The sequence below is a fragment of the Panthera onca genome, chromosome A1 (assembly GCF_046562875.1).
Source record: "Panthera onca isolate mPanOnc1 chromosome A1, mPanOnc1 haplotype 2, whole genome shotgun sequence".
In the NCBI taxonomy this organism is placed as follows: domain Eukaryota; kingdom Metazoa; phylum Chordata; class Mammalia; order Carnivora; family Felidae; genus Panthera; species Panthera onca.
This window is the reverse complement of record NC_138339.1, coordinates 5967834-5982522: the sequence shown is the minus strand read 5'-3', so window position 1 is coordinate 5982522 and position 14689 is coordinate 5967834. Positions and strand designations below refer to the sequence as shown.

The 14689-nt window shown below is 51.1% G+C and overlaps 1 protein-coding gene and 1 long non-coding RNA gene across 2 annotated transcripts in view; one reads left to right on the top strand and one right to left on the bottom strand.

Moving 5' to 3' along the window:
* Positions 1–2889: 2889 nt before the first annotated feature.
* Positions 2890–14689, bottom strand: part of ADCY2 (adenylate cyclase 2) — a 415689-nt gene continuing 403889 nt past the window's right edge. Inside the window, exons 23-25 of the mRNA XM_078444291.2 lie at positions 12887–13001; positions 8131–8255; positions 2890–3716 (exon numbers count right to left, since the gene is read on the bottom strand). Coding sequence (XP_078300417.1) covers positions 3564–3716; positions 8131–8255; positions 12887–13001 — 393 coding nt within the window. The 3' untranslated portion in view covers positions 2890–3563. The remainder of the gene's footprint in view (positions 3717–8130; positions 8256–12886; positions 13002–14689) is intronic.
* On the top strand, positions 6346–7996 carry LOC144615899 (uncharacterized). Its single transcript, XR_013554590.1, has 2 exons — positions 6346–6893; positions 7787–7996. It is a non-coding gene; the product is annotated as an uncharacterized LOC144615899 (long non-coding RNA).

The window sequence follows — 14689 nt, the reverse complement described above, 5'->3', positions numbered from 1 at the left end:
GAAGCAAAGGTCACGGGAAGAGAGAGACTGGGCTTTGACGTTCAACAGGCTTGGGTAAGATTGGGCTCCTGCATTTTCCAGCGGCACAGTACGGGGCCCGTCGTCTCCCCTAGGCGAGCCCACATTTCCTCATCTTCAGACTGGGATTTCCAGACCTTGACCGGTGCCTGTGGGGATCACCGGGCCACCGGAGCGGGGTCCTAACGGAGGCACAAAAGAGGCCAGTGCCGTTGCTCTGAATCGTTTTCATTTTGGGAACGGCTGCTTCTCACCCAAACGTTTATTTTGGAGATAATCTGAAACTTATTCAAGTATTAAGACACTGGCTATAGTTTTAATGAAAGGGTCTCTCGAAAGAAATCATCCCTCACCCCTGGTGATTACGTGTCCCACAGCTTAGTGGTTAATGAGCAGGTGATCTAATTAATTTCTATACTGATTCCCCCATGGCTGGTTTTATTGTTTTGATGCTCTAAGGGCATTTGACACCGAATTGTTGACAATTTCAAGGCTGAGTGGCTCCTACAGGTTTCTTTACTCATTTGAAAAATGGTATTTTTTTTCGCCATAGGTGTTTTTTATTAGTTCCACACACCCCGCCCCCAAACAACTAGGAATAGTTTATTTGGAATGCCTTTGGGTACAGTAAGCCACGTATGTAATAATATAATAGAAAATAAATTTTGGAGTAGGGAAACTTTTACAAACTACTCTTTCTTCAGCTTTGGCAGCCAAGAAACACCAGGCATCTCTAAGAAATGCCTTCATCTGAACGTGACCACAATAAATCAGTGTCAAACTACATTACTTCTGGTTACTTTAAGCCAGATCCTACTCCCTGAACATTCCACTTTCAACAAGCAGGGCCTGAATTGGAGAAGGTTTCAGAAGATCTCGTTTATCAGGCATCAAGGGAAAATTAAATGTATTGAGACGGCTTTCTGCAAGAACGGATGGTTAGGGAGAGCTTTGAGCAGAGACGCTTGCTTGCTACCAAGGTCGCTGGGCCGGCTAAGTGAGCTGCAGCCCTCTCGTCTGCGTGGTTCGCCCACAGGAGTATGTGCAGTCCCGGAGCTTATGGAGCCTTGACCGGGAGGCACACTTTCAGATGTAGGGAGCAGGTGGGTTTGCATTCTAGGCTCGTCTTGGGCTCTGATCCCTGGGAGACTCCGAACAAGCCAAGCCCCTAGACCTCGCTGCACCGGTTTCCTCATTTGTAAAGCACAGGGGCACTCAGGCCGGGGACCCGAATCGCCTGGACGGCTTGTTATCCAAGCACGGTGCATGTGCTGAGCCCCACGGCCAGGACCTCTGCCTTGGCAGGCTCGGGTTGGGGCCTGTAAATGAGGTGTTGCCGCTGCTGGTTGGGGACCACACTCGGAGAGATCGCACGTGTGCAGACCTCTGCAAGATAGACTCTGATAATGACTCTGATTGCTTTAAAACGTGTACTGTTTGGGGGGCGCCTGGGTGGCTCAGCTGGTTGAGCGTCCGGCTTCGGCTCAGGTCATGATCTCTCGGCTTGTGAGTTCCAGCCCCGTGTCGGGCTCTGTGCTGACCGCTCGGAGCCCGGAGCCTGCTTCGGATCCCCCGTCCCCCTCTCTCTCCGCCCCTCCCCTGCTTGTGCTCTCTCAAAACTAAATAAACATTAAAAAAAAAAGAAAAGTATACTGTTTGGTTAAGACTAGCAACACAGTTCCGGGGGAAAGAAACAACTGTCCTTTTGAGTTCTTTTCACCAAATTCAGCATATCCCTGGTGGGTGCAGAAAGCCACGCTTGAGGGCACTTGGCAAATCACCCAACTGTGCGTGTCCACTAAGGGGAGGTGACGTGCCCTGGGATGGGTGCTGCAGGCTCTAAGGAGGGGCCCACAAGGCAGCTGATGACCATTATTACAAATGACACAGGAGGCTGGTCTGAAGTCAGTGAGACCCCAGGCCTCCTAGGCCACGTTTCCATGACAGCAAAAACAAACGTCCCTATACTACGTTTCCTCTTCCGGTCACCTTTCTGGAGATCTCCAACACTGCCTGACTGAGGCAGACCGTGGAACACATCATGCTGTATTCCCACTTCGGCGAGGAAGGCCAGTTAGGAGTTTCGAGAAGTGCTTTTACGTGAGCCTGAGTCCTGGCAGGATGGCACCGGCAAGAGAAAGCCCTGGGCACCTGCCAGGCTCTCGCATGGTCATTAGCTCTCTCAGTCACACCTGATCCCCTAAGCTACCCATGAGGAAATACCCCTAAGAGAAATTAAGCGACGTGGTCAAAGTCGCATGGCCAGAAAACGGTCAGTTAGGAATCCAACGAGGGCCCGGTGCTTCGGGTCTGAGTTGCCAAGAACAAGGTGCTCCTGGTAGATTGGGGTCCTCCGGTTCTCACACACGCCTGCCTTGAGCTATGAACAGAAGCCAAGGGTGCCCCACCGGGCTGGCGTGTGCGGTTAGTGCACGACTCTTGATTTCAACTCAGGTCGTGATCTCACGGCTGGTGAGTTCAAGCCCCACATCAGGCTCTGTGCTCACAGCGCTGAACCTGCTTGGGATTCTCTCTCTCCCCCTCTCTCTGCCCCTCCCTTGCCTGCATTCTCTTTCTCCAAATAAATAAATAAATAATAACCTTAAAAAAATAAAAAAACACACACAACATTTTCCCTAGAAAACATCCTCTAGAGATGCCACAGGGCGCTCGGAGCATTTCCAGAGAGTGGCAGAATCAAGTGTCTACCTCACAAGCCTTGTCCTGATCTGAATTACCCAAGGATCTCCCAATCGCTGCTCGTGGGGCGTGCTTTCTGAAACAACCGTCAGGAGAATGGAAAGCCAACCTCGGCTGTGGAGCAAACCGCAGGAGAAGGAAGAAAGGGGGGAAAAGATACAGACTATAAACCAAAGTACGTAAAACTTTTAATGAATCAACCTTACAAAAGACAATGGCATCAAAACATCGGACGCGTTTGGTACAAAACTGGTCCTAGGTTATGAGAACTAATTCTGGTGATGGGTGGCTGCACGCCTCTGGCCCGAGACACGACAGAGCAAGGCGACAGGACCGTGGGTCCCGTGGATGGCCGCCGGCGATGAGATACACTGGGTGAACACAGTCAACTTCCATGTGGGGCGACGGAATCAATTATTCACAAATACTGTGTGTTGTAATATCAGACTAGCGGATGCGGTTGGCCAGCTACCATATTTTCCAGGAGAAAAAAAAAAAAACAAAAACATGCACTGGAAGATAATATACACCCCCTAGTTTTATTGCCTTAAGAATTTTTGTTTATTTCACCTCTGTCATCTTTGTGAATTCTCTGAGCGCATTTCTCCCATAACACACACTCCTTTTCCTTCTGCTTAGGAGTAAGCACAGTGCAAGTGGCAGAGCGATCTTGGGACACGTCAGACACCAAACGGTATGCCACCAGGTCAGAGGAACGAGTCTGAAAAGGCTCCATAGGACACAACAGAGCACGCACACCAAAAATGAGAGACAAAGCTCGCAGTCAGAAAGTGCATTGTACCTTCCCGAAAGTACAGTCTTCTTGCCGAAGTGAAGGCAACCCCTCAGGATGCCACGTTGCTCTGGGAAAGGGACCTTGACATTTCCGTGTTTACAAAGTACGTCTTCAGCTCCCCCTTGCCTTTCACGTTGATTATTCCTCGACACGTGCACGTGTACCCCAGGGTCTGGAGGATGAGGCTTGTCTCCTCAGTGACCTAGAAGCACATGGACAGACGAAGGAGTGGTCAGTGCCTACAAAACACAGCCTCCGGAAGGTCGTTTGACCGCCAAGATCAGGAGCCAAAAGACATTCATGCTCTCTGGCCCTTTCATTCCACTCCTAAGAAATTAGAAGAAAACAGACTCACGCAGGAGAAGAAAAGCCTTTTAGGGACAACGCGTAATTTCATGCTGCAACGGTGACAGACTCTAAACCACCTAAAAAGTCAAGTGATCTCCAGGGCGGTGTAAACCATGATGCTGTCATGATCCCTATCGTGGCCGAGACCAGGAAATAAGGCAGGATCTGTTCACCCCCAAAGGAAAAATTGAAGCCCAGACCCATGCTATGACTTCAGCTACGTGAAGGTTACGTATTCACATATAAGAGACCTGCAAAGGGGCACCTGGGTGGCTCAGTCGGCTAAGCGTCCAACTCTTGATACTGGCTCAGGTCATGATCTCACGGCTCGTGAGATTGAGCCCCGTGCCAGGTTCTGTGCTGACAGTGAGGACCCTGCTTAGGATTCTCGCTCTCCCTCTCTCTTTGTCCCTACCCTGCTCCCTCCCGCTCTCTCTCTCAAAATAAATAAACTAAAAGAGAGAGAGAGAGAGAGAGACCCGGAAGAGGGAAAGTAAATCAAAATATACTGTAGTGGGATGTTACAAACTGTCATGAATGTCATTTCACAAAATCATGAATGTGAATAATGGATTTTAATTCAGATGGGAGAAGACACCCTGAGAAGCACCGTCAGCTCCCGCAAATGGCCCCCTGCTTCGGCGAATGCTCGAGAACAAAACTAAAAGGACAGTAGGGGTCTGCGCCAGCCTTAGCAGGGGTATGACACGCTGAGTCAGGTCTTCTCAAGCTTCCTCCCTTCACCGAGCTGACACAGAAGGTGACCAGGGCCGGGCCCCTCTCTTGCAGCCTGTCCTCGTGATTCCCGCCGCTGCCCCAGGAGGCCAGGACCCCCACTGCCGAATCGCCTCGGTCCCGCTGTGTCAGATGGCAGAGGAATTTCCCGGGTAGGACGGCCCCTCTCTCTTAGGGGAGAAGGGTTGTACCGAGTCCTGCCCCATCTCAGCCTGAGCGTGCGCCGTGCTCTCCTCGGGGGCCAGGTCTGGGGATGACAGCTCAGGTCTTCGTGGCATTTATCTGCTTGAGTGTTGGCGAAGCCTCCTGCTGAAGACGCTTTCTCAAGCAGAGAATGGGTGAGGTGAGAACAGACTAGGCTACCAATAGAGGCCTCAGCTTCAGAAGTGAGGGCAGACCCCCGTGTCAGGAACACGGTCCCCAGCCAGGCCTCCCAGGTGGTATCTGGCTTTTGAGCAGAGAGGGAAGAGCTGTTTTTTCCAGAAACCCCTGGTAATGCTGCTCTGAAAGCAGGGGAGAAAGCAGAGAAGGAGGAGGGGGAGGAGGAGGGATTTCCTCCCCTTGCATCAGGGGATGAACATGGCACCCGTGGGACCCGACCACCTTGGCCGTGTGGGTGGCACCCACATGCTGTGCAGGCTTGTGAACAGCACAGCAATGGTATCACACGATTTTGCTTTTGGGGTGGGTGCCGTCGGGGGACCATGCAGTGGTGGGGGCAGTGGCCGCAGCAGTGAGCCAGCCTCCTTGAGCCTGGTGGCTGAGAGAGGTGGCAAGGGCAGACACTGCCATGGTGCAGAGGCAGAAATAGGAGGGCTGTGCTTACGAGAATCCAGGAAGATATCCAGAGGCCCCCAGAGGCAAGGGTGAAAGGTGCCATATAAAGATCTCAAGGGTAGTCTCTTGGAAAGAGCTGGAAAAACCACCCTGTCTCCCTGTACTTTGACTCTGTGGCCAGCCCCTAGCACAGGTGCCAGCCCCTAGCCAATGTGTGGCCAGCCCCTAGCCAATGTGTGGGTCCTCGGGACCCTTGTGACCAGAGCAAGAAAAGAGGGTCACAGGTGCCGTATGTTCATGCCCTGTCCTTTGCTAGCTTGAGCCCAAGTCCTGGGGAAGGACAAGTGTAGCTGGGAGGTGAAGCCAGGGGCACAGGAAGGACTCTGGATCCTGGGGAAGAACCGAAGGAATACGGACAGAGCCGGGAACTCAGATTACAGACAGGGTCTCATGATGAGAGTTCTCAGGCATAATCAGAATTAGAGAATTCCAGAGGCGTCTGATTTCCGACCTGCCGCAGAAAACAAACACATCTGTCGGAGCCTCGGGGGTTAATTCTGCAGTCAAGGTGTTTACTGGTGTGAAGTATCACCACGGGCATTTGTGAGCTATCCCCTGGAATCTGGAACACCAACCACACAATTACCGTGACGCAAGGAGGAGGGAGCTGTCTCCCCGACGAACAGCAGCCAGTATGGCTCCAAGCCCGGGGGCGGCCTGGCTGGGTGACACGTGGGCTTTCTCCAGTGTTCTGTGAGCTCCCAGGCTGGAAAGCGTGGTGGGCGTGGATGCTCTTTAATCAAAAGGACCTGTTCCTCAGGCCCGGAAGAAGCTTTTAACGATCTCAGCATCGTTTCTGATTCTTCCTGGCGTCTCACTACTTTCCTTGCACGTAAGTGGAAATGCGAAGCTACTGGAGACGGAGTGAACCGCGGCCTCAGGAGGAGGAACCTGCTGGACACAAACCTCCCGGCTCCGGGTGCACAGAGACCCTCCAGGGGATGCTGCTCAGCCCTAAATCACCTGGAGTTTTATGAGGCCCAATATCCTCCTGGAGACGGAGACACGCGAGCTCCAGCTCATTTCAAACACTGACCTGCAGGGGATTTACGACCTCCAGGAGGGAGCCCTCTCTCTGAACAGCCTCTCTTAAATGGGTTTTGATATGTATCCCAAATGCTTGAAAACCACTTGGAGAGTCGTGAAACATGTCTTCTGAATGTTCCAGGTGTGGGAAGGGGGGGGGGGGGTTCCTAGGTTGGCCTGCAGGTTGGGAACGTGCGTCCTTGATAGGAGCACCCTCTCCCCACGCCAGACACAAGACCCCACGCTGTCCAGGATCGCTGGAGCATCCCCGGGGCATCAGGAACAGCTAATGACACGCAGGCAGAAAGCCCTCGAGGCCGTGGTGCCATCATGGCACGGGTCAGCGAGGTGCCAAGGTGGTAGAACGCGCCTCTCGTGGTGGGCATCGAGGCCATCTCCACACATCGTGACGACCGCTCCAGCCCCGTTTCTGGTGAGAGCTCTGTCTGGGCTGGCTCTCGTGAGCACAGCCAGCCGACTCTTTTCCCCTGGCAACGTCTGGGTCTGACTGGGAAGCCCCAGACGTTCCTCTCCGCCCCACATCGCCTGCCACCTCTCCCCGTTCTCTGTTGCTTACTTTCGGCAACTGCTGACTAGTCATCCGGTGGGAAGAAGGTGAGATATAGGCCCCGTTCCATACAAAAATTAAAGATATGCGATAGAAGGTTCACAGAAGCAGAGGCAGGTGAAGAGTGTGAAAAGCAAGTAGGCAGAAGTTTAATGAGAAGCCCGCTTTTGATAGCACTGGAGCTGGTGTCTTCGGCAGAATTTCAGAAAAGAACTCTGAATCTCCATCAGAATGTTAGGAGGCAAGGTTACTTGAGGACAGGGGCCAAGCCAAGGCACACAGAACAGGGACTTGTCGAATTCTCCATAAAGGGGGGGGGGAGAAAAAAGCTTATTATTTGCGTCCAGTGGTTTTCACACAAATTTGCCACTTGGCAGGAATTTATCTTCCAGAAGTGAAGCGTGGAATCTGGGGTGAAATGGGGAATCGCTGCGTTTTGAGGGAGTGGCGAATAGAAACGTCTGCAGAGACACACACGTGCACACGTTCTTCTCATTAGGAGAGGTCGGTCTCTCCTTCCAGGTGTGTGGCATTCTGCCCGAGCAACCTCCCCTGCGTGGATTCCAGTGCTGTCCGGTCATTCTCCATATCCAAATCCTATGCTGGCCCCATTTGGCGTTGCCATCTCATATCACCCTGAATCTCGTCCCTCGTCTTTCCCCAGTCGGCTCCTTTCTGCCTCCTTCCAACTCAGCCTCTGGGATGGGAAGTCTGGGGGCTCTGTCTGGCTTTGGTTGTACAATCCCTCTCCCTTGCAGGGCTCCCTTCAAGGTTCTGGTGCCAGGAGATGGAAGAGGAGAGAAGGGGCCAGCCTTGACTCACTCAGGTGTCAGACTGCCATGCTGCTTGTTGGCCATCGTTGACTTCCTCCAAAGCTATAACCTTTACATTATTACGTTCCTCAATTATTGTTAAAGGCGAGTGCAGAAACGGATGACCATTTCCCCAATAAAAAAGACTTATGTCAATTTCAGGTTCTTTTCACCATTGAAGTAACTACCAAGATCCTTTGTTCTAATACATCATTGTCATTATGATGATGCTCATTTATGACTTCCGAGACGATAGACCTGGCCCGTGATGACGGAGCAGACTAGATTACCTGTATTTTGTCCAGCACGCCGGTGCTGTCCATCCTGCTGGCCACATTCACGGTGTTGCCCCAGATATCGTATTGTGGCTTCTGAGCTCCAATCACACCGGCTATTACAGGCCCATGGTTAATACCTGCAATGCATCAGAACCGGGCAAGAAGACTCAAGTTACAGCGACCGTCTTCAACAGAAAAGATGTACAAGAGTATTTCTGAATCATCGTTATGCAGCCAACATTAGCCCAACTCACGGAATTCTAAAACAAAGAAAAATAATTTGTTTCTCTTCTTGGTCTTGATTCATACGTAGGTACCCAGATATCATTTTTATTCCATAATAACATAAAGTTGGCTATGCTTTTAAAAAAGCCAAACAGGGGCGCCTGGGTGGCGCAGTCGGTTAAGCGTCCGACTTCAGCCAGGTCACCATCTCGCGGTCCGTGAGTTCGAGCCCCGCGTCAGGCTCTGGGCTGATGGCTCGGAGCCTGGAGCCTGTTTCCGATTCTGTGTCTCCCTCTCTCTCTGCCCCTCCCCCGTTCATGCTCTGTCTCTCTCTGTCCCAAAAATAAAAAAAAAAAAAAAAAAAAAACGTTGAAGAAAAAAAAAATAAAAAAGCCAAACATTGTATCAGGACACCTGGGTGGTTCAGTCGGTTGAGCGTCCGACTTCGGCTCAGGTCATGATCTCATGGTTTGTGGGTTTGAGCCCTGCGTCGGGCTCTGTGCTGATAGCTCAGAGCCTAGAGCCTGCTTTGGATTCTGTGTCTCCCTCTCTCTGTCCCTCCCCAGCTTGCGCTGTCTCCCTCTCTCAAGAAAATAAACATTAAGAAAATTTAAAAAACCAAAACATTATAATAGTTTTCTTAAGTTTTTCTTTTAAAAGATCTTTGATTTGGGGAGAGAGAGAGAGAGAGAGAGAAGGGGAGGAAGAGGGGCAGAGAGAGAGGCAGACAGAGGATCCAAACTGGGGCTTGAACTCACCGCAGGGCTCAAACTCATGAGCTGTGAGATCATGACCTGAGCCAAAGTTGGTCACCCGACTGAGTCTTCTATGTTGCTACATAATCCTAGATAAGAGATGATCACTGTTCTCCAGCAGTTTTGTGGCTAATGTTAATTTTTGAAATATACACCTTTCTGTTTCAAACAGCTACACTGAATGGATATACCACATTTACTGGCACTTTGGTCACTGATGGACTTCTGGGATCATGCCAACATCTCGCTGAATCCGCCACTTGCCCCCACACCAGTGTGGCATTTTCTACCTGCTGCGCACCGTAAAACTCTGGGGATGCTCACAACAGCCTGTGCGGTGGGTACTGTTATCACCACCTCTGGATTCAGGCAAGAAAGCAGGAGAGGGCGCCATCAGACAGGCAGCAGATGGCAGTGGCAGCCAGCTCCCTGGCCCTGCTGGTAAGGATGCTGCCATGCGCTTCCCGCGCACGAGGCTTCTTCCCACCTTTCAGGTTGTTGCCTTTGATAATGTCCCAATGCCAAGTTTACTGGATTCCAGAGGACCATGTTTGTGCCTCTGATTTCCATTGCTAAAGCACCTTCAAAGGGCTCTCTCAACGCACACCGTGCTAGTGAGGGAGTCTACCCAGGCCAACTTTAGAACAATAACAGGTCCTAGTGTGGGCAATATAGAGATTTTGACGGAGTTCAGATTTGAGGAAATTCTCCTGGGAGAGGCCCCCAAGAGCGTCACGTTTGGACGGGTCCTGGGGTAGACAGGCTCGCCCCCGGGGAGCAGGTGCAACCCACAGGCCGTCTCCGCACAAGTGGGGGGACGTCTCTTTTGCTTGGGTTCTTGTCCCCCTTGAGCTGGGCTCTTTACAGCTCTGCACTCATCAGATCGAGGACAATCCAGCCTCTGGCATAAACCTCCTCACAAACTGTGATTCTCCAGGGACAGCCATCAAAAGGTTGCTGGGGCAACTCAGGAGGCCCCACTCTCCAGCCCTGCTGCCCCCTGGCTTGCCCATGTGACTGCCCAGATAATCAGGCAGCCTGGCCCACCACTAACAGAGGAGGCCATTGCTCTGATTGTCCTCTCTGTAGCTGCGATTATAACCCCACGGTTATCACGTGCTGACACCTGAGCTCAGCGTGAGCCTTCACACTGCCCGAGACATGGAGACGGCACCTGCCGTCTCCTTAGAAGTCTGATCAACTTCTCTAATCAGAGAGGCCTGGGATTCTCTCCCAACCCCCCTGCACCAGGTAGGATGAGTCCTTGCCCCAGGATCTCAGTTCAAACACACAGACCCATAGTTATCCCGGCAGTGGTGCGGAGGAAGGCCACGGAAATAGAAACAGAGTTATTGACTTCGGTTGATTATGCCCTAGGTGTGTGTTCTCGCCTAGATCTAGGACTCCTGCCTTGCTGCAGGAGTCAACTTGTACTGATTAATGAGGGTGTTTTTGAGATCCCTTCTCCCACTGCTGTACTGCTTAGTGCACTACGGCTTGTTAGAGACCCGAGGCAAAACTTCCTCTTTGCAATGGAGAGGTAGGCAGGAAACGGTATAAACGGCATTCCACAAAACCTCTGAAGGTATGCAAGAGGCAAAAAAGAAATTCTGCTTTGCTTTTGCGGAGTGCTCAATAAAGCCCACACTGTGCTTTAGACACCCCAAAGAATTTGGTCCAGCCGCCGGCTGCTGGCTGGTGCCCTCGAGCCCCCTCTGCCATCAGCTTTCCTCCGGGCTGCTGAATCCTGCTGGGTCAGTGCCTGGCGGGGTAGGCAGTGGGGAGAGCCTGGGCTGCTGACTGCTGGCACGGGGTCAATCTCCACTTAGCGCAGGAATGTGCTCAGATTTTGGTTCCCGCTGACCGACTGATTCTGCAGCTTGACATGCAGAAGAGGACGTTAAGAGTGAATTCAGCATTTCTTATTTGTATCATCTAATTTTTTTTTTTGAAGTTATTACTCTTCCAAGTTCCTACCATGAACTGCCACTGGATGGCGCCACACACCCAAGTGCAGCAGGGCAGGCAGACCCCTGAGAGAGAGGCCGAGGGGTGGGGAAAGGCAGCCCCAGAGGCCCGCGAGACCTTGAGCTTCCTCAGAAACCTAAAAGAGCTGCCATGTGGGGTGACTGTATAGATGTTACTAGTTATTCAGTCATCAGTGTAAACACTCAAATTCTTCTCGAAGAAGGCCCATTCAATTGCTCGCATTAATCTGGGAAATACCGTTAAGGTCCAGACCAAGAAAGCTGTGATGTTTGGGGAAGTAACACATGTGATCAGCAAACACCGATCTCTATTTCACCTTGCAGTAAAGAGCGGTAGTATTTTGGTTTGAATGCGTTTACTAATCAAGCAGATCGTTCTAACGTGGAATAAAAAAAAAAAAATTTTTTTTTTTTTGAGGGTAGTTTGAAAGGTCGAGGAGCTCACTTTCTAGGCTGTCAAAACAATAAAGAAGCTCGAGGATCTAGGGGACACCTGCATGTTCGATGCGGTCAGCAGGCTGGGGGGAAGCCTCCCACCGGCCTGCCCCTTCTCACCTGGGTATAAGGTGAGGCCCATCGTGCACGGAGGTGAGAAAGTATAAAGCAAAACGTGTCCAGGTGCTAACAATGAACAGAATATACAAGCAGTCAAGAGGCCACATTATAAGAGATATAAAATATTTCTGGGTTTTAAAATTCAGAACATAGGCAGAGCAAAGGAAGAAAATCGCTCGCCATTTATCGGGATTTTTTTTTTTTAAGTTGAAATCTGTATCCAAAAGCAGGGAAAAGCCATTCAAATGGAATTTGTTAAAAGAGCTCCTCTTATGCGTACTTGCTTTCAGAAGAAGCAAAATGTGTTGCCAAGAGGAACATAAAATGGTCAAAGCAGCTCTTACCAATCACAAATGGCCATAACCACAAATATGGCAAGACAGCCGCGTGCTAAGCCGAGCACGTAAAACACACTTTTTATTTTTACAGACGTTTGTAAAAGGCAAGTAAGCACGAAACATGCTTATGGACCAGCTTACAGGGAAGAGCCTACTAGACAACTTAATTTTGTTAATGTTTATTCTTGAGATAGAAAAATTTTAAATCTTAAAGGAAGTTGGCCTTTTCTCTCAGGGCTGAATCTTCAATCAGAAAAGCTATAGCTATTTCAGAACCTGGGACGTACGTTTGGGGCGTTTGGAGGTTGTGAGCCTAGGAGTGTGTGACTATTTCAACAGTTCTAAGCTGCCTTAAAACTGTGGTTTGTTTTTTTTTTTTTTTTTTTTTTTTTACATTTTTGGATCTCCGAAGTCTGGATGCATCTTCCAGCCCATGCTAATTTCACTGGCAGCTGATCCTGAAATAATACCGTGGTTTGCAGTCAACGGCTCCTCGGGATGGTCTGAGGCCGCGCACGCCGTGGCTGGCGGAGGGGCCCTGGCAGGAAGGAGGAGGCCGTGGGACTGAAAGCCAGCTCACGGTCCACTTGCTAGACATAGTGCTCGCAGCCTGGGTCCAACCACAGGGGGTTTTGTTTTCTACTTTGCACTGAAGTGCCTCAGAGGCTCCTAACTTCCCTGAGCCTGTCCACCCCCTGCTCCCCCAAATTCAGTCCTCTGGCACTCGAGACACAACCGCCATGACTCTAGTCCGGCGTGGCAAGATGGCCGACGGTCCCGGTGCGCCTGTGCCCTTCCGCCCCCACCCCCCCCCCCGGAAGTCAGATCCCTTCACACAACACTTCCGGTGCGCCTGTTCCTTACGCCGTGCGCTCCCCCGGAAGCCGGCGCTCTTCACACAACGTACCCACTCGCAGCTTGAAGTCGTTGAAGGAGTGTTTGTTGATAGCGTCCAGCTTCCCCACCAGGGCAAAGGCAAACTCCACCATGGTGCCGATATGCATGTACTGCCTCTCGGGCTCCTGAGAGGAAACAAACACACGCACGTGGGGTTAGAGGTCAACCGGCAGGGAAACGGTCCCTTGGGTCACAAACCTGGGCTCCAGGCAGACAGCAATGCTTGAGGTCAAGGGCCGCAATGCCCGGCAGACAGGCGTGTGTGAGGATTACCCATCCTCCCAAGGGGACCCTGTGTCCCGGTTCATTCTTGTGGCCGCGGGGAGACCTGAGACACTGGAAGACACGGAATGGGACCTATGTCGTCTTAACCCAGAAACTGCCGGCAGAAGACACTTCGAGGAGGGGCTGGCTCCTGGTTCTCCGCTGGCCTCTGGCTCCGAGGGTGACCTCTGGCCCCCTGCTGGACTGGCTAATGGGAGGGCCAGGGAAGGTCAGGGAGAGCAGGGCAGAGAGGTCGGGGTCCTTTCCTCCCCTTCCCTACTCCACACCTGCCACACGGCTCACCTCGGTTCTGGAAACACCCCATCTTCCCTTTTAGGGCAAGGGTGTTACGTGTCTCCCCCATTCCCCCAAATTCATAACCTCCAAATCCTCAGTATTTGCTTTGCAGCTTCTCATGGCTATCATTAAATAAGAGATTAGGATCCAATGAGGGATTAGTGACGAATCCAGCATGACTTGGTGCCCTTCTAGAAAGAGGAGATTAAGACACACAGAGAAGGCGACGCCAAGAAGCAGGGGAAAGATGGCGTCTAGGAAGCGAGGACAGAGGCTCAGGAGACACCAACCCCGTCTGCACTTGATCTCTGACCTCTAGTCTCCAGAAGTTTCTGTTGTTTAAGCCGCCCAGGCTGTGGTGCCGTTACAGCAGCCAGAGCCAGCAGATACAGGGGGGTAACGATTTCCTGCCTTTACTGTCCCTGGGGATTTATTGCCCCTTGAGAAATAGTTATCAAACACATAGAGCTGGAGGAAAAGACCAGTTCAAGGCTCCCAGTGAAGGTAAGTGGGAATCTGTATTCCCATTTACTACTAATTTCTATTTCTATTTCTATTGCTATTTCTATTGTACTAATTTCTATTTCTGTTACTAATTTATATTATTAATTTGTAACACCTATTATATTTGTATTTCCTTTTGAAAGTCACCTTTGTAAAATTTCTATTTGGGGTTATTTTATAAACACAGATTCTTTACTATTATATGCGTATAACTCATAAAAGGTGTTTACATGTCTGAAAGGTTCCCGCTGCCCCAATATTTAACGACTGGGCGCACCAAGAAGGGGCGTGAAATGCAGTCCCAGCCCTGGCCTGCATCTGTGGCTTGTGGTTTAGAATCAGTGCGGTCTTTTATTTCCCTCACTCGTCTGTGAGCTCCCCAAGGGCAGGGACTATGTTCTATTAATCTGCGTCTCCACACTATGAAAGTGTCTGGCCCAGGAGAGGCACCTGATACGTGTTTATTGAGAGACTGCATTTAGATCGCCGGTCGGGTAGCCTAGAGGAAGTGCGTAGGAGGAAGGGAGAGCCTTGCTGAGCTCTGGTGGAAGGTCATTGCCGACTGATGCTCATTTGGGAAACATACACCCGGGGCGGGGGGGGGGGGGCACTGACACACCCACTGAAGTGGGGGAAGGCTCAGAAGAGGACACAGGGTATTCAAGCGGGAAGACGGGGAGCAGCCTCAGCCGGCTGGGGGAGGAAACAAAATCAGTAAGGACGCTAGAAATACTTGAGAGAAGAGCAG